Source organism: Rhineura floridana, chromosome 6 (assembly GCF_030035675.1).
Source record: "Rhineura floridana isolate rRhiFlo1 chromosome 6, rRhiFlo1.hap2, whole genome shotgun sequence".
Classification (NCBI taxonomy): domain Eukaryota; kingdom Metazoa; phylum Chordata; class Lepidosauria; order Squamata; family Rhineuridae; genus Rhineura; species Rhineura floridana.
Genome location: NC_084485.1, coordinates 62,595,190 through 62,613,557, shown reverse-complemented (window position 1 = coordinate 62,613,557; position 18,368 = coordinate 62,595,190). Strand labels below are relative to the sequence as shown.

General features: G+C 41.1%; 1 protein-coding gene across 4 annotated transcripts in view; it reads right to left on the bottom strand.

Moving 5' to 3' along the window:
- The window catches only part of PLXNA2 (plexin A2), a 627,239-nt gene that overhangs the window by 55,183 nt on the left and 553,688 nt on the right, over positions 1-18,368 (bottom strand). For all 4 annotated transcript variants that reach the window (XM_061632052.1, XM_061632055.1, XM_061632053.1 and 1 more), the window contains one exon: positions 17,754-18,022. In XM_061632052.1, coding sequence (XP_061488036.1) covers positions 17,754-18,022 — 269 coding nt within the window. The remainder of the gene's footprint in view (positions 1-17,753; positions 18,023-18,368) is intronic.

The window sequence follows — 18,368 nt, the reverse complement described above, 5'->3', positions numbered from 1 at the left end:
CATCTGCTAAAGAGGGCCTTCTGATCTGGAAAGCTAGCTCTTTAGGAGCACTGCATTGACACACACCCCAATAGCAGGTGTGCTTTTTGCTTTATAGACTCTGAAAAGACTGCCTAAAGATCTGCCTCTAAAAATATTATGTAAGCTCCCAAAGATTAAAGCAGCATGGGACAATCCCCAGAGTCAGAAAAAATCCTTTTCATATTGACCACATAACGACAGAAAATCACACTCTAGAGATGAGCCAGCTTCCCCTCTACAAAGGTGGGGGAATAGGGGGAAGGAAGCCTGACGCCAAAACCCAAAGCCCTTTGGCTGTCTAGAGGCAAAGGGAATGAAATTAAGCCAAACAAAGAGGTTAAGGAGATTCCTGAAAAATCAATGTGTATTTTATTAATTTTCCTTGGGTTTGTCTAAGACTCTTGAACTGCCTGCCTGCTTCTTGTTCTAGGGACAAGCATAGCAATTTCATTTAATATCAACTTTCCCCCAGATTCCTGAAAAGGAAAGGGTAATGAGAGACAGAGGGGGAGGGGGCAGCAAAGAGGGAAATGAGAGCCAGCTAGAAAGTGCTTCCATCCCAGATCTCAAAAATAAATTAATCTCTCAGTTTGTGGCTGCTCATTCATTATTAACTTAGGACAAAATGTTCCATCTCACAATATTTTGCATACTAAATAAAACTCAAGGAGTCTGCCGACCCACAGAACTGAGACAGGCCTTTATTTTGTAGCTTTCTGTCTGAAATGTTTGATCTTCATACAGTGAAGTAGGCTTTTAAGTTGTTTTGCTTTTCCTTCTGGTTCCCTCCTTGCATCTTTGCATTGCCTTATGAATAACTGCTACTTTTCATTAACCCTTCTGAGGCTGCTGCTGCTACTGTGATTTCATCATACCACATGGTTTCCCCTCTCAGCCTCAGCAGTGCATTATCTATCAAAGTCAATAATAGAGCAGGAAAAAGGGGAACAGTGGCATAGTACTGCAGGCATTGCATTTATGGGATACAGTGCATGTTCACAAGAGGTGAAAAGCAACATACTGAATTTCAGGAGAAGGTGACTGTATGAAATGCACAGCTATAAAGTATTCTGCACAAAAAGTCCTTCAAGGATTGCCTGCTGGAAGGGCAGGATATCATCATCACCATCATCATCATCTTTTTTTTCCTGTGCCAGCTCCAGGCTGATACAGCAGATGGGCCCAGATTGGGCCTCTCTCCAGGAAACAGACCTACTTTGGATCCAGTGGATCCATCACTGGCCTTGCTCCTTCCCTGCAATGCCCTACTTCTTTTTTTTTCCAATTAATTTTTATTCAAATTTTCAAAACCAAAACAATACAAAAAGAAAAAACACAAATCAATAACTAACACAACAAAAAAATATATAAAAATATTGACTTCCGATTTGTCATAGTTCAGCTATAAATCTATAATATATAACAAGCCTGTCTCTTAATAGATTATAAAATCACCTTCCTCCAGCGGTTATCTTAATTGGTTTCAAATCTCATTAACATCATATCATTTTATTCTTCCACAAAAAGTCAAAGAGAAGTTTCCAATCCTTGAGATATATGTCCATCAATTTTTTTTCTAGATAAACATGTCAATTAATCCAACTCATCAAGTCTACTAAGTCCAGTAATTTCAAATCGCTCTTCTTCCATTATCCATATTGGTTCCATCTTCCATCTTTACGCACCCAATAATCTTGCTGTCATAGTCATATAATAAGAGTCTGATAGGAATTTCCTTTATCACAGATATTTTCTTGCCATCAATTCCGAACGTATCACTGAAGTATTGTTGCAAAGCCGCATCTCTGTTCCTCTTTTTTACATGATACACTAGCACATCTCTTGAAGATTTTTCCATTGACACAAAACAGGGATTAAATCTGTTAACTTTCTCCATTTCAAGTTCCATCAAATCCTTCCAGTCCAGGAATTTTTTTGAACCGATAATATCTTTATCTCTAATCTCTTCAATTCCTTCAGGGACAGCGCTGAGTTCCAAACCGTAATATTTATCTCTAGGATCCATCACAGCCAGGAAATCCAAATCTTTTTCCATGTCCATATTTAATCCAATCTCCATAGTTTGAACCTTGCCTTTAATTTCTCTTTCATCCTTTTTTGGTTTTCCAGATCTATCTTTATTCTCCTTTCTCACAGAATCCTGAATTTCTTTCAGCTCCTGTCTCATTTTGTCAAATTCAATTCTCAACGCTTGACTATTATTTCTCAGTTCTTGTTTTATTGACTTAATCCCATTCATTATTTTCTGAAACATGTCTAAAGATAAAGTCCCTTCTTGTACATCCATGATCTTCTTAATTGTCATTCTTAAAGCCAAAGGAACAAAACTCCTTCAATTTTCAATGTCCCAAGCAAAGAGCAGTTTATTTCTTTATCCAGTTACAAAGGAGTTAATCTTTCAAACCAACTGACGTCACACTCTAGACAGCCTTTATCTCTTATATGCCCAGAAGTGCAAAAACAGCTTTAGTTCACAGCGTCCAAATAACTAGTAGCAGAAGGAATGAGCAGATTCGTCAAAAAAAAAGTAGATCAGAGAAAATAGTCCCATACATATATTACACAAAAGTCTTATAAATCAAAAAGATTTTTCCTTTCTCTTCCAATCAGAAACCCCTCATCCATTGTAATCTTTATAATGCAATTTTCCATGTCAGCTTTTTGCAATAAAAAAAAGATAGGCTATTTTTATTTTCTTCCCCCTTAGTTCCGTGAGTAAAAGAGAAGGAAAGTTTTGGCTCACCCAGGTTTTCTTAATTGCTGTTCCTTTGACAAATCTCTTTAGCTGTATAGATAAGAAAGTAATAAAGCGTAGACAGGAGAATACTTGCCTGTTAGTCCGTCTTTCTTTAAAGAAAAAAAAAAGGGTCACTTATTCAGCTGAGCTTAGCTAGAAATCCTCGCTCCGTCCGAGCTGCTGGAAGACCTTCTTTCACAGACAATTCTGATGAATTCCAGTCTCCAACAATCACAACAAAGCTGTGTGGGAAATCTCACGTTTCTTCCTTATCCGGAAGAAATTATCCCCAGTCAAAAAAGACCCTTCTGGCTGGATTTAAAACTGAAAAAGTTTCATCCAAGATGGGAGCCCGTCTCAGAGCTGCACAGGCGGAGGGATCCTCCTGGGAAGTCCCCTGCAATGCCCTACTTCAAGCTGGCAGTGGAGAACCCTCCTGCTGGATGTCAGAGGCCTCCACCTAATCTTAATCCCCTTCAATATTGTAAATCAAGGGTTAGGATGGCAGCCTTCACAAACAGCATCATTTTTTCCCCATTTGCGATTTTATCTGATCAAGTGTTTTGAGTCTAGGGTGCAGTAACAAATCTGTTTAAGATACATTTTAAACATCTGAACTCGTGTTGCACAAAATTCTGTTTGAAACTTGAGGGGTTGATGTGGAAATTATGCAGGATTGGCCTCCTGTTCCTTATCTATTTACATCAAAATTTATGTCTGTTTTTGCAGCTGATTTTGATGAGAGCTCTGTGATGTTCCTATAGGTTAAGCATCTGTCAATATGGTAAGTGCGGGTCTATTAGGTGATGTATGGTAATTTACTGAGAGAAAGAGGGAGTACATGGGTGAGAAGCTGAAGTATGCTGGATGATGATTGGCTGAGTGGCTGGCTGGCTGAAGGTATAAATGGAGGTTTGTGAGTGATGAGGGTTGAGTAGGAAGGGGGAGAAGTTGTTGAGTTGGTTGGAGTGAGGTTGTTTGGTGAGGGTTGGTTGGCAGAGTTCTGAGGGAAGTTTGGATTGTATTTGGCTGATATTTAAAGAGTATATATATGAACAGAAACATAAAGAGTGACCATATATGAAACAGTACGCTTGTGAAACATTCCTAAAGTAATCTTGTTATTTCCTGTTATTAGTAAATAAATACTTATTTGGTTTACCAAAGGCCTGATCCTTGGCTGGGGGAATATACAGACCAGAAGGGAGGGCAAGGTAATTACCAAGGCTGAAGAGAAACTGTATCTAATGGTGGCAGCGGTGAAGGGAGATATTGTAACAAGTCAAGTACCCAGAGCAACCCAGAGTTGTATGCTTTATATATAAAGATACAAAGGGGTTGGGAACAGCATAGGCACACAGTCACAAAGTAACAAGCTATAGAGAGACTGAGGCAAGGTCTCTGGGAGTACTGGTTACAGAAAGTGACTGGTGCTGCTGCCTAGCAGTGGGATCTAGTGAGATCTGTGCTAGAGCAGAGTGAGAAACCATATAAAGGACGGTCCTGACTGGTGGTGTCCCTGGTGGTGCCTAGTGAAAGGCAGTAGCCACAAGCAGGTGGGAACCTGACAGGGAGAACCAGGGAAGGACGTCACAAGCTCCATAAGGCAATGTCTTGCATGATCCTTTCATATGCTGGAGCTTTCACATGTGAGCTGTGTCTTATGCTAAATATTTTGGGGAGGGGGGAGCATGTCACATTGTCTCCCACTATAACATGCAGCAAAATATACCTGTGCCTTGACCTAATCATGTGTTGCATTTTGCTATGCCAGTACCGCATTTGGTAGCAATGGAAAAATACACAAGACAATAGCATCAAGGCACCAACAACTTATAATTTAAAGTAATTAAGGTAGAACCCTGTGTCATCATAATATGCGGTTCCACCCTGAAGAATTTATTTATTTATTATTTTATTTATATCACGCCCTTCCTCCCAGTAGGAGCCCAGGGCGGCAAACAGAAATGCTAAAAACACTTTAAAACATCATAAAAACAGACCTTAAAATACATTAAAACAAAACAACGTTAAAAAGATTTAAAAAAAAACTTTAAAAACATCTTTAAAAAGGGTTAAAAACATATTATTAAAATAAACACATATTAACAAGCAATTCTAACACAGACGTAGACTGGGATGTCTCAACTTAAAAGGCTTGTTGAAACAGGAAAGTCTTCAAAAGGTGCCAAAACGATAGCAGAGATGGCGCCTGCCTAATATTCAAGGGGAGGAAATTCCACAGGGTAGGTGCCGCAACACTAAAGGTCCATTTCCTATATTGTGCAGGACAAACCTCCTGATAAGATGGTATCTGCAGGAGGCCCTCACCTGCAGAGAGCAGTGAATGACTGGGTATATAAGGGATCAGACTGTCTTTCAGGTATCCCAGTCCCAAGCTGTATAGGGCTTTGTACACCAAAACTAGAACCTTGAACTTGGCCCGGTAGCAAATGGGCAGCCAGTGCCATTCTTTCAGCAGCGGGGTGACATGTTGGCAATACCCTGCTCCAGTGAGCAGTCTCGCCACCGCATTTTGCACCAGCTGCAGCTTCTGGACCAACTTCAAGGGCAGCCCCACATAGAGTGCATTACAGTAATCCAGCCTGGAAGTTACCAGTGCATGGACAACAGTGGTCAGGATATCCTGGTCCAGAAACAGCCGCAGCTGTCTTACCAGCCAAAGCTGGTAAAAGGCACTCCTAGCCACAGAGGTCACCTGGGCTTCTAGCAACAAAGATGGATCCAGGAGCACCCCCAGGCTACAGACCTGCTCTTTCAGAGGGAGTATGACCCCATCCAAAGCAGGCAACTGACCAATTATCTGAATCTGGGAACCACCAACCCACAGTGCCTCCGTGTTGCTAGGATTCAGACTCAGTTTATTGGCCCTCATCCAGCCCACCACCGAGTCCAATCACCGGTCCAGGGCTTGCATGGCCTCTCCTGATTCAGATGTTACAGAGAAATAGAGCAGGGTATCATCAGCATACTGCTGACACCTTGCCCCAAATCTCCTGATGACTGCTCCCAAGGGCTTCATACAGATGTTAAACAGCATGGGGGACAAGATGGTACCCTGTGGCACCCCACAGCACAACTGCCAGGGGGCCAAATGACAGTCACCCAATGCTATTCTCTGAGAGCGACTCTGGAGATAGGATCAGAACCACTGTAAAGCAGTGCCTCCAATACCCATCTCACCAAGTCGGCCCAGAAAGATACCATGGTCAATGGTGTCAAAAGCTGCTGAGAGATCAAGTAAGAATAACAGGGTTGCACTCCCCTGTCCTTCTCCCGATAAAGGTCATCCATTAGGGCGACCAAGGCCGATTCAGTCCCATAACCTGGCCTGAACCCAGACTGGCATGGGTCAAGATAATCTGTTTCATCCAAGAGTACTTGCAATTGCTGTGCCACAACCCTCTCAATCACCTTCCCTAAAAAGGAGGTATTTGCAACCGGTCGCTAGTTGTCACAAACCAATGGGTCCAGGGTGGGCTGTTGTGGAGGTGTCACTTCACAGGGATACTAGAACAGGACCCAGGTGGTTATAGGAATTGAGTCATGCCTATCAAATAGGGGAAGGGCTGTAGCTCAGTGGCAGAACATCTGATTTGCATGCAGAAGGTCCCAGGTTCAATCACTGGCATCTCCTGGTAGGGCTGAGAGAGACTCCTGCCTGAAACCCTGGAGAGCTGCTGCCAGTCAGTGAAGACAATATAGAGCTAGATGGACTAGTGGTCTGACTCAGTATAAGGCAGCTTCATATGTTCCTAAGTATCCCTAAAACATGAAGGCTGCCTTTAAGTATGATTTCTGGTAACTACTCCTGATATGCTTACGTAACTTTAAAATCTCCACCAATACCTTATTTCTATCCACACACACTCTAGGATACTGAATGGCCAGTAATGTGGTATACCTGCATACCAGATGTGAGAAACCTCAGGCAGGGGGGCCAAATGCAGCCCTCCAGGCCTCTCTGTCTGACCCTTGGAACTTTCCTTAGGCATCAGCCCACACTGCCACTGCTTCACACACAGAGTGGTTTCGGCTGGCTGGAATGTGTCCTTGAATTCTCTAATGAGTTTTGCTCATCCGATGAAGGATAAAGAGGGGTGTGTGAATGTGTGCAGAAACTAGCCTGCTGTACAAAAGTAATATTTACATCTGTTGCTCCACCCATTTTTGCCCCTTGCCTGCCCACCACTGGCATGTGGCCTACAGAAAGTTGCCCAGCAGGGAATATGGTCCTCAGGCTGGAAATGTCTCTCCCCCCCCCCTGCATTCTGTCCTGTAGGACCATGTGCTAGGTTAAGAACCACTGCTCTGCCCCAGTTTAGTAGTTCTTATTTTACTCTGAGTAGCATTAATGTTATACTCCACAGTGTAAATCGGAGAGTTCAGTTTCCCAGCAACTGACTGCCACAAGAAAGGCTGTCAGGGATTTCTTTCTAAGCCTTCTTCAGGCAGTGAAACATCTGCTTCTGACTTAATTCTTTTCCCTTTTCAGCTCAAAGACGCCTTCCCAGCTCATAACTGGATGCACTCAAGACTGGGTTTGGCAGGAATAAAAGTCATGTACACTTTAAACAGGCAAGAGAAGACAAGAGCAGCAGTACAGCTTGCCACACACAGCCTCTGTGGGCTTGTTGTTCTTGCCTCTTGCTCCATCTTGCTGGGAATCAGGTTGCAAAGCTACCAAGCTGGCTCTGATGTGGTGCACTGGATTATGAAGAAAACCTGCTGGTGGTAGGATATGGGGAAATGCTGAGATCATCAGCCTTATATTTTTGGAGAACAGTGGCAATTCATTACTAACAGCTCTGCTAGAAGAATTCAGTCTTCTGGCCTTTTCCACAGCTGCAAAAAATTCTTTGGGGGGGAATGATGGAGAACTGCCATTTCTGAGCTGATAATTGCCTCTGTGAATATGACCAGATATATACCAATTTCATGTCAAATGTATTCACTAACCTAGTTCAGCCAATCAGCAGAACCTGATGAGATTATTTTCTCTGAATGTTTAAAGAGACTCATAGGCTAGGACTGTCAATGCCCGGCTTTGGCCTTTCCTGGATAGGGACAGCCTGACTACAGTCACCTATGTTCTGCTAACCTCCAAGCTGGAGTACTGTAGCATGCTGTATGTGATGCTACCCTTGAAGATGGTCTAGAAATCACAATTAATGCAGAATGCATCAGCCAGTGTGCTTATAGGATCAGCAATCCAAGCGCCGTATAACTCCAGTTTTAAAACAAGTTCACTGGGTTGCCAGTTGTTTTCTAAGTCCAATTCAGGGTGCTTACACTTACATTTAAAAACCTGAATGGTCTGAGGCCTATATATCTAAGAGAATGCCTTTTCACATACCAATGAACGCTGTGAAACACTCGCCTACTGAGGTGCGCCTAGCAATTTTAAAAAAAATTTTTTTTTAGGAAACAGGTGAAGATGCATCTCTTCCAGAAGACTTTCAGATTAGGGGAACTGTGACCAAAGTAATTTATGAATAGTTTGATGTTGCTGCTTTTATTATCAGCTGATTTGAAATAATTGTTTTTAGGTTCTTGTGTTGTAGTTATTATATTGTTTATTTATGTTGTAAAACATCCTGTGTCCTTTTGGCAAGAATGGTATATAAATTTCTTAATGATAAACAAATATATTAAGTGTTGGAAGTGGGGCAAGAGCAACTCCTGTTTTGTTCTTTTGTTTATGTTCCAGAAGGGAGATAGAGTTAGGGTCCTCCAGATGGATAGGCTTGATTACCTTTACCTGTGATGCTCTGACTGACTTCCTTCCGGCTGTTAGACTGATACGTCTTAAGGGAAGCTTACCTGCCCCTATTCCTTCTGCCCTTTCCTCTCTTCACTGCTCTGACTATCCGAGAGAGAGGAGACACCTTCGTTTCTGCTATTTCTCTCCTAGCCATGAGGGCAGCTCCCAAGCTTGGGCATTGTGCCTCCAACTTAGCTAGTTAGTTAGTTAGAACTAGGTATGCCTTTCTATCTACTATGTATTTCTGTAAATAAAGTAGCTTTTCTTATTTTACTAAGTCTTAAGTCTCAGTGATCTCAATGCAGGGTACAAGCCTGCTTTCTTAGGTAAATGCGCACACACTGGCACACACGCATTTCAGACCGCTGTTACTCTCTGCTTAACTAATTTACACCACAACATTAAGATCAGGCACTGCACTAAGAAATAAACGTTCTGTGCCAAACTAATGAAAATTCTGAACCAAGGTGAATTATATAGCTATTTTAAATTGTGCAAATTAAGATAATTTGCATATGCATCCTTATTTTGCATAATTTATTCTGGTTCAGCTAGTCCTGAGGAAAGAGAAAGAACTGTATAAGCCACTAAAGCTCCCCTCCTCTATTAGAAACAGCTGTCTCTCTCCCGCCCCCGCCCCATGAAAGCAAAGATTCTTAGAATACTGAATTCATATCTGAAATGAAATCATGTCATCTGGAGTTCTGTGCTGTGGTGTCAGTATGATGATTCAAAAGAAGTTGTGGAAACTCTGAATCAAGAGTATGAAATCAATGAAAGCTGGATGTAAGCTAATACACTGAAACTTAATCCAGTGCCCTATTTCAGCAGGTGTTTTAAACAGCTACACTAGTTGCCAGTTCATTTTCAGGCCCAGTTCAAGGTGCTCACATTGTTTAAAGCACTAAAAAACTTAGGCCACAAATATCTGAAAGACTGCCTCCTCCCTACAGACCCTTACAATCTAAGAGGGGGGGCTCTTGATAGTTCCAATGCCCTCAGAAGTACAGGGCTGGGGACTTCCCAGGAGGATCCCTCCACCTGTGCAGCCTCTGAGACGGGCTCCCGTCTTGGATGAAACTTTTTCAGTTTTAAATCCAGCCAGAAGGGTCTTTTTTGACTGGGGATAATTTCTTCCGGATAAGGAAGAAATGTGAGATTTCCCACACAGCTTTGCTGTGACTGTTGGAGACTGGAATTTGTCAGAATTGTCTGTGAAAGAAGGTCTTCCAGCAGCTCGGACGGAGCGAGGATTTCTACCTAGCTCAGCTGAATAAGTGACCCGTTTTTTTTTTCTTTAAAGAAAGATGGACTAACAGGCAAGCATTCTCCTGTCTACGCTTATTACTTTCTTATCTATACAGCTAAAGAGATTTGTCAAAGAACCAGCAATTAAGAAAACCTGGGTGAGTCAAAACTTTCCTTCTCTTTTACTCACGGAACTAAGGGGGAAGAAAATAAAAATAGCCTATCTTTTTTTTATTGCAAAAAGCTGACATGGAAAATAGCATTATAAAGATTACAATGGATGAGGGGTTTCTGATTGGAAGAGAAAAGAAAAATCTTTTTGATTTATAAGACTTTTGTGTAATATATGTATGGGACTATTTTTTCTGATCTACTTTTTTTTTGACGAATCTGCTCATTCTTTCTGCTACTAGTTATTTGGACGCTGTGAACTAAAGCTGTTTTTGCACTTCTGGGCATATAAGAGATAAAGGCTGTCTAGAGTGTGACGTCAGTTGGTTTGAAAGATTAACTCCTTTGTAACTGGATAAAGAAATAAACTGCTCTTTGCTTGGGACATTGAAAATTGAAGGAGTTTTGTTCCTTTGGCTTTAAGAATGACAATTAAGAAGATCATGGATGTACAAGAAGGGACTTTATCTTTAGACATGTTTCAGAAAATAATGAATGGGATTAAGTCAGTAAAACAAGAACTGAGAAATAATAGTCAAGCGTTGAGAATTGAATTTGATGAAATGAGACAGGAGCTGAAAGAAATTCAGGATTCTATGAGAAAGGAGAATAAAGATAGATCTGGAAAACCAAAAAAGGATGAAAGAGAAATTAAAGGCAAGGTTCAAACTATGGAGATTGGATTAAATATGGACATGGAAAAAGATTTGGATTTCCTGGCTGTGATGGATCCTGGAGACAAATATTACGGTTTAGAACTCAGCACTGTCCCTGAAGGAATTGAAGAGATTAGAGATAAAGATATTATCGGTTCAAAAAAATTCCTGGACTGGAAGGATTTGATGGAACTTGAAATGGAGAAAGTTAACAGAATTAATCCCTGTTTTGTGTCAATGGAAAAATCTTCAAGAGATGTGCTAGTGTATCATGTAAAAAAGAGGAACAGAGATGCGGCTTTGCAACAATACTTCAGTGATACGTTCGGAATTGATGGCAAGAAAATATCTGTGATAAAGGAAATTCCTATCAGACTCTTATTATATGACTATGACAGCAAGATTATTGGGTGCGTAAAGATGGAAGATGGAAGATGGTACCAATACGGATAATGGAAGAAGAGCGATTTGAAATTACTGGACTTAGTAGACTTGATGAGTTGGATTAATTGACATGTTTATCTAGAAAAAAAATTGATGGACATATATCTCAAGGATTGGAAACTTCTCTTTGACTTTTTGTGGAAGAATAAAATGATATGATGTTAATGAGATTTGAAACCAATTAAGATAACTGCTGGAGGAAGGTGATTTTATAATCTATTAAGAGACAGGCTTGTTATATATTATAGATTTATAGCTGAACTATGACAAATCGGAAGTCAACATTTTTATTTTTTTTATTTTTTATTGTATTAGTTATTGATTTGTGTTTTTTCTTTTTGTATTGTTTTGGTTTTGAAAATTTGAATAAAAATTAATTGAAAAAAAAAAAGTTCAGGGCTGGTGGCCCAGGATAGCGCATTCTCTATGGTAGCCCTGAACTATGGAATTCCCTCCCCACAGAGCTGCATCTGGCACCTTTATTATGTACTTTTGTCATATGCTGAAGACATACCTTTTTATCCTGGCATTTGACACCTGAGATAGATACTTTTAGGACCCACCCTATTCTCTTGACTGTAATTCATTTTAACTGATTTTAATAATACATTTTTAAATTGTTGTAGGAGTGGGTAAAAATCATACTACTACTACTTCTAATAAAATGTAAATAAATAAATAAATACTATTACTACTATTGCTACTGCTACTACTGATGATAATAATAATAATAATACAAAAAAGGCATATTTATACCAATGGGTGTAATCTGTATTGTTGGCAGTCTCTGTGATGTTCCATGCTTTTATCGTTTTCTGATTTTGTATTAAAGAAAATGAGTTGTTCATACTAGGATAGTTATGGTAAATGATGAGTGCTGGGAGAGGAGAATGAGTGAGTGGAATGTTGATGTATGCTGTGTGCTGATTGGCTGAGTGTCTGGAGTTGACTGTTTATATTTGATTGCTTGACAATTGTGAGTGAGACAGGGAAAAGTTAATCATAGAGATGGGGGTTGGGAAGGTGGTTTATAGAGGGGTAGAGGGCAGGTGTTATTACTGGTAGCAACTCAGGGTTTTATTAAGTGTATTACTGTTGAACTAAGGAACAATTAACTTAAACCACATGCTTAAGAACTAAGTTAAAGTAAACTTGTTTATTTTGTTATTCTAGTTAATAAAACCTGTTTCCTTTTAAGCACACCTGGTTCTTGATCAGCTATCAAACAGAGCATAAGGTTGGCTAAACATAAGCAAACGTTTTGATACAGTATCAGTGGAGTTTACCTCAGAGAAACAGTAGCAGGTTAAGGGAGCAGCCCATAGCTATGATTTATTTTTTAAAGGCACAAAGTTACACAGGGTGGGGTGAGGCTCGCCTGTGAATCTGGTTGTTCATAGCAAGGGCTAAGGGAAAATCAGAGTCCCAAGTAGCAGCATTGCTTTTACAGTGTGTTGGATAATAATAATGTGCCCCTCATCTGCTACAGACAGAGTGATGGCAGGTGAGGGCACGACAGTTTCATCTGTGACTTTGGAAATCACAGTGCAATTGCAACACTGGTCCAACACAAGTCTGTTCTACTTTCTATCTAGAAATAAGAAAGAACAGACTTGTGTTGGACCATTGTTGCAATGTGCCTATTCCATGCACCAGTCCAGCATTGCAATCTATCAGTTAAACTTGCAACTGTTTGTCTGATTATTTATGCTATTTCATCTCTGTAATGTCTGAGCTGGAGGCCTACAGGCCAGAGAAAGAAGCCACACAAGAAGTCAGGTAACCTGCAATAAGCTTAGACAATTCAGAGACATAGCAGGAAGGAATTTCTGCTTCTGGCATTGTTCTGAAACTGTACCACTTTGCTGACTTTGGCCAGCACTTAAAATCCAAACACATGTGAATCTCAGGGCTTTCCTACTCTATTCTGAAATGGGAGAAGGGTATTAGAAATGTTCTGCTGCAAAACAGAAAGAAGCAGCACCATTAGCAAACTCACGTTGAAGGCAAGTGCACTAGTAGCTTGCCCTTAGACTTAATTAACCTCAAGCTCTTTAAAACAATTATGCCTTATGGATATAGCAGACAGAATTATAAATATACAAAAATGGGAGTGTACTGCTTTGTTTTTTTGCACACGGTATGGTTCATAGATTGAGATGCATTTATTCATGTGTGTGTCTTCAGCTTGCTCTTGTCCACTTTGCATTTGCATGGCTGATAGAGACAACAGCAAGTGCTGGCAGGGACTCGTGATGTCAGAATGGGATTGCCTCGTGTTGTCATATTGTAGCTTTTTATTCAAATAATATTTCCTGAGTTTCTGAGTTATTATTAAAGCATCAGACAGAGATGAGAAAAGCACTTTGCCCACGTCCTAAAAAGAAAAAGCCTAAAGGCAGGGTAGCCAACATAGTGCCTACCAGATGTTGTTGGACTCCAGTTCCCATCTTCCTTGTCCATTGGCTGTGATAGCCATGAGGCTAACAACATCTGGAAGGCACCACATTGGCTATCCCTGACTACCATGACCAGCTATAATAGCAATATGAGAGTCCACAAAAGCTGCAGTGCAATATCAGAATTTAGTCTTGGTTAGAACTGATTCTCATGTGTAAAGTCTCTTGTATAACATGCAAAATGTTCACTTTCAAATTAGCTGTCAAATCTGCATCTCCTCATCCCTAAAGCCCTCTTCAGGTATTCTGGCAACTGGGTAAACTAAACACATAAGGGTGTGTGCATGGGAATGAATAGTAACCCTGTCCCCTAACCCCTAGCCCCCACTGCAAGTTAGCAACTGTGGGGAGAGACTACTTCTACTTGTGTAGGCTCTTTGCATGATGTATAGTTCTGGAAAATCATGTTTCTTTACATGGGGAGCCAACAGGAATAGAAGCAGGCTCACCACTTCAGACTATTACACACACCCAACTCATATAGGGCAATGGGGATGGAGATTAGGGTGGAGTTAGTATGCTTGTTCTGATGTGTCCCCCCCATGCTAATGTACCCTGTTACCAGAACATCTTAAGAGGCCTTACTGTACATAAAAAACTCTCCTGCCTTACCTGAACTCCAGTTTATTAGAGCTATAACTGCTATCTTCAGTCCAACATATCTTCTGCAAAGAAACAAACTTGCCAAGTTTTGGGAAGGGTTGAAATAGAGCTCTCTCTGTTTAGGGTTTTTGTATCTCTGTTATGACATTGGGTAAAATAGAACTCAAAGAGGCTAGGACACATATTTGAGGTAAATATGCAGTGCAACATGATATTCATAAGTCTTGCCCTCAGGAACAATTGGCATGGAGAAAGTGAATCCACACAATGGTCATGGGCAACTGCCTTGGTAAATTCTGAACTAACTTTTCCTGGAGTAACCTGTACCAATAATATGTTGTAACACAGCAAATCTTATTTTCAGGGCTTATTTTCAGGGCTGTTGTGTAGAATATACATTGAAGGCTGTAAGATGACTGCTGACTGGGAAAATTAGTCCATGTACCACTGTTCTATGACGAACAGGCCAAAGAATCATAATACCAAGTGGCTTTATCATAAGGCATATGCCACTTCAAAGATTCAGATAAATTAGGTGTATTGAATCCTTGACCTGCATCTCCCCTCAGATTAATCTCCTGTCCATTCCTAACTCCTGAGGGAACATGTTTTCCTGTATATGTGCTCTTCATCTTGTTTCCCTTTTTTTGACAGCTGTTCCCTTGCTAGACCAAATGGAAGATGAAACAGGTTGGAGAAAGGCGGAGGTTGGGGGAGCATGAGAGTGTGTCTGATACCTAAGGACCTGTGTAACCTCATGGCACTGGTGAGAATGATGGTTCTGGGGTGTTTTTATCCTTCCTCCATGGAAAGAGAGGTTTGAATTTTGGACAGCACAGACCCAACCTGGTAGACTCTGAAATTTCACCCCCTAACATCTTTAAGGCTCAGCAGCCAGTTCACCACAAAGTCCCAGTTGTGCTATACAGGGCTAGTGGAATGAAGAAAAATGCTGCTCTCCATCAGAGGCCATGAGGAGCCAATTCATTTCCTTTTCCTGGCTCTGGTAACATGAGGTTAATTCTATCGTATGATTTCACGGGTGGTTGCACAGGGTCTTAAATTAGATGTAAGAGAATGATTGCCTCCAGCATTTTTCTTTCACACATTATTTCTTGCTCCTCTCTCCCCTTCCTCTTTAAAGCATAGATGAGGTCTCTCTGTACACAACCATCCAGTAAGCGTTCTGGGTTTTTATTTCCTAGATACTTTCTCCTTATCAGGTAAAATGGGACTGGTTATAGGTAGAGAAATGGAATGTTCAGACTTTAGAAAAAGCCATCACTACCAAGAATGAAGATGCAACAGGAAATTAGAAGGATTGAGTCTTTGATTCTTGCCATGTCAGTGTGTCCAGGCAGCAAGAACACAGAAGATTTCCTGCAAAAAGTAGGTACCTACATACAGAATTTCTGCAATTTTCTTCCATGTGCAGTGTGCCACCTACAGTAACTTTATTCGTTCCCTTTTTCTGTCGTTTGGACTAAAAGAAATCTGCACAGGGTTTGGAACAATTGCCCAGTGGCTTGAAGACACACCGAAATTAGCACCTCCAAGACCCTACAAAAACCCCATATGGACACAGCTTAATTGGTGGGTCTGATTTCCTGTCCATTCACAATAACTAGTTTAAAGGAGAAGGGAGGAAATCTCTATCGACATACCAGGTAGGCTAGAAATGGTAGGCTACAGGGAATAAACCTGACATCTGGAGAATGTAGAGCAACATGGCTAATGTCCCTGTAGGTCAGGGTCAGGCTGCTGATGCTGAGTAACGCATTTAAACTGTCAAGCTGTCAAAAACTCTGCTGCATATTCTTACTTATTACTGTCACCTAGGGTCACCTCATGTGGAGTTGCTCCTTGACAACACAGGGGCCTCCAAGCCCTACTGGTGCAGGTCAGGTGAAAAGCTTAGGCAAGGATCCCTGGCTCAGTTTCTGAGACACTAAAGGCGACATGAAAAAGTAATTAGTAGAAGAATGATAAAGTCTCATGGGATCTTGATGCATCTTACGAGAATTAGAATTCCCTGCTCTTTACTGGCAGCCCTCAGAGCCTTATAAATGTAGTTTTTTGTTTATGTGTACCTACATATGAAATGACAAAAGTTTAAAATTTCAAAGGATACTGGTCCACTGGTTTCAGATGTTGGAAGTGGGGCAAGAGCAACTCCTGTTTGGGTTCTTTTGTTTGTATTCCAGAAGGAAGATATAGTTAGGGTCCTCCAGCTGGCTAGGCTTGCCTACCTTTACCTGTGCTCTTCTCTACCTAACTTCCTTCTGTTCTAAACTGATATGCTCAGGGACGCTGACCTGCCCCTCATTCCTTTGTCTTTTTCTTCAACTGTCCGAGGAGAGAGGAGACATCTCTGTCTTTGTTCTCTCTCCTGAACCATGAGGGCAATACCCAAGTCTGGGCATTGTACCTCCAACTTACTTAGTTAGAACTAGGTATCCCTTTCCTATCTACTATGTATTTCTATAAATAAAGTAGCTTTCTCTTATTTTACTAAGTCTTAAGTCTCAGTGATTTGAATGCAGGGTAAAAGCCTGCTTCTTAGGTAAATACACACACTGGCACACGCAGCTCAGACCTCTGAGTTACCCTGCCTATCCATAACACAAGAAGGGTTCCCTCCCACCTCTGCATCTAAGACCTTGCCTCCCCATTCCATAATAAGATCCTGCCTCTCTCAGCACATAAGGGGCATCAGGGTTCTCACAACTAAAAGCAGGTTACAAGCCTGAACCTAGCCCTACATGCAGAATGAAAGCCTATCCTCAGACTTTTCAGAATAAGAGCTCTACAGAAGTCTATCTGAACTTACTGCACATTCCTAAGACTTGCTGGCCCAACACAACTGATGTGCTAGTGCAGCATCATAAAACCTGACATTACACAGGAATGGAAGTGATACTATGACTAAATTACAGGCAGATATATCCGCATAGATCTTTAGAATAGGAACATTAGTCAGATAAAACTAATAGGTTATTTGCTCTCTGTTACTTGCCTTCCAACTTGGTGTCTCTAAGCAGTCTGGTACCCTCTGCTACTCTTTGCTCCAGCTCTGCCCACTTTAAAATCTTATATTTATGGCTAAGATTTAATCTTTTTCACTTGTGCTTGGCCGAAACAAAAGCAACAAAGGGTCACATCGCCACACAACACAGTAGTTTTCTTAGCAGTCTGATCAGGGAAAGAGGGAAGGTTACAGGAAGCTGCGATATCAGACATTCTAACTGAGACACCAGATTTTCTGGGGAAAAGCTAGAATGGTCTACAAAGTTGTTTCTGGAAGGGGTCTTGTGGCCAGAGCTTGGAAAAGTTACTTTTTTGAACTACAACTCCCATCAGCCCAATCCAGTGGCCATGCTGGCTGGGGCTGATGGGAGTTGTAATTCAAAAAAGTAACTTTTCCATGCTCTGCTTGTGGCACTTGGTACTTTTCAAAGGTTAAGCCTGGTGGGTGAACCTGGTGATTTCAGCAGCATTAGGGAACATTTAGATTTCCAGTCCTGGGTTACTTAATTCTTGGAACCACAGCCTTTCAGGAAAGAAAAGGTACCAGCATCTATCAAACCACCTTCTCTCGTCACTTTTACCTGCGTAAGAGAAGCTTGGGGTGATTCTTGTTCTCTAGGTTCTTCTCGATCAGGTCAGAGAGCAATTGCTTCAGGACATCAGTGGCATATTCAAGCTTCCCTTGAAGTCCTGTCATGATGAGGGAAGCCACATTGCCACGGTCACGCATGGAAAAACTTCGCTGCATCTCCAGAGTACGGATGAATGTCAGCAGAAATACTTTATTATTGATCAGCTGGGCAAAGAGTTTCAAGGCCTTTTCAACATTCTGTTGCCCATTCCCTTGCACCTGTAAAAAGAGAAGTGTGTCCTCAAAGATCAAGTTAGAGAGACAAGGCCCTCTATTTCCAGCCTGGCTTCAGTTTTCCAAGAGCTCAGAGTGTGGCCCTAGAAAGAATGTTATATTGTCTGTACACTGAGGTTAAAAGCCCACAAAGTGGCACATGAGTTGTGCATCTGTTGCACAAAAGTGACACTCCCAGCGGCAAATTAATTTAGGCAATTGCTTTATTGTGAAATGGCAATAGGAACAAACAAAAAACATTCAGGCTTTCCCACTAGTCCTTGTTGTAAGTAATCCATTATGAGTCAAAATGATAAAGCACTGTGCATAATTCTTTTCCAGTTTTCAGTGA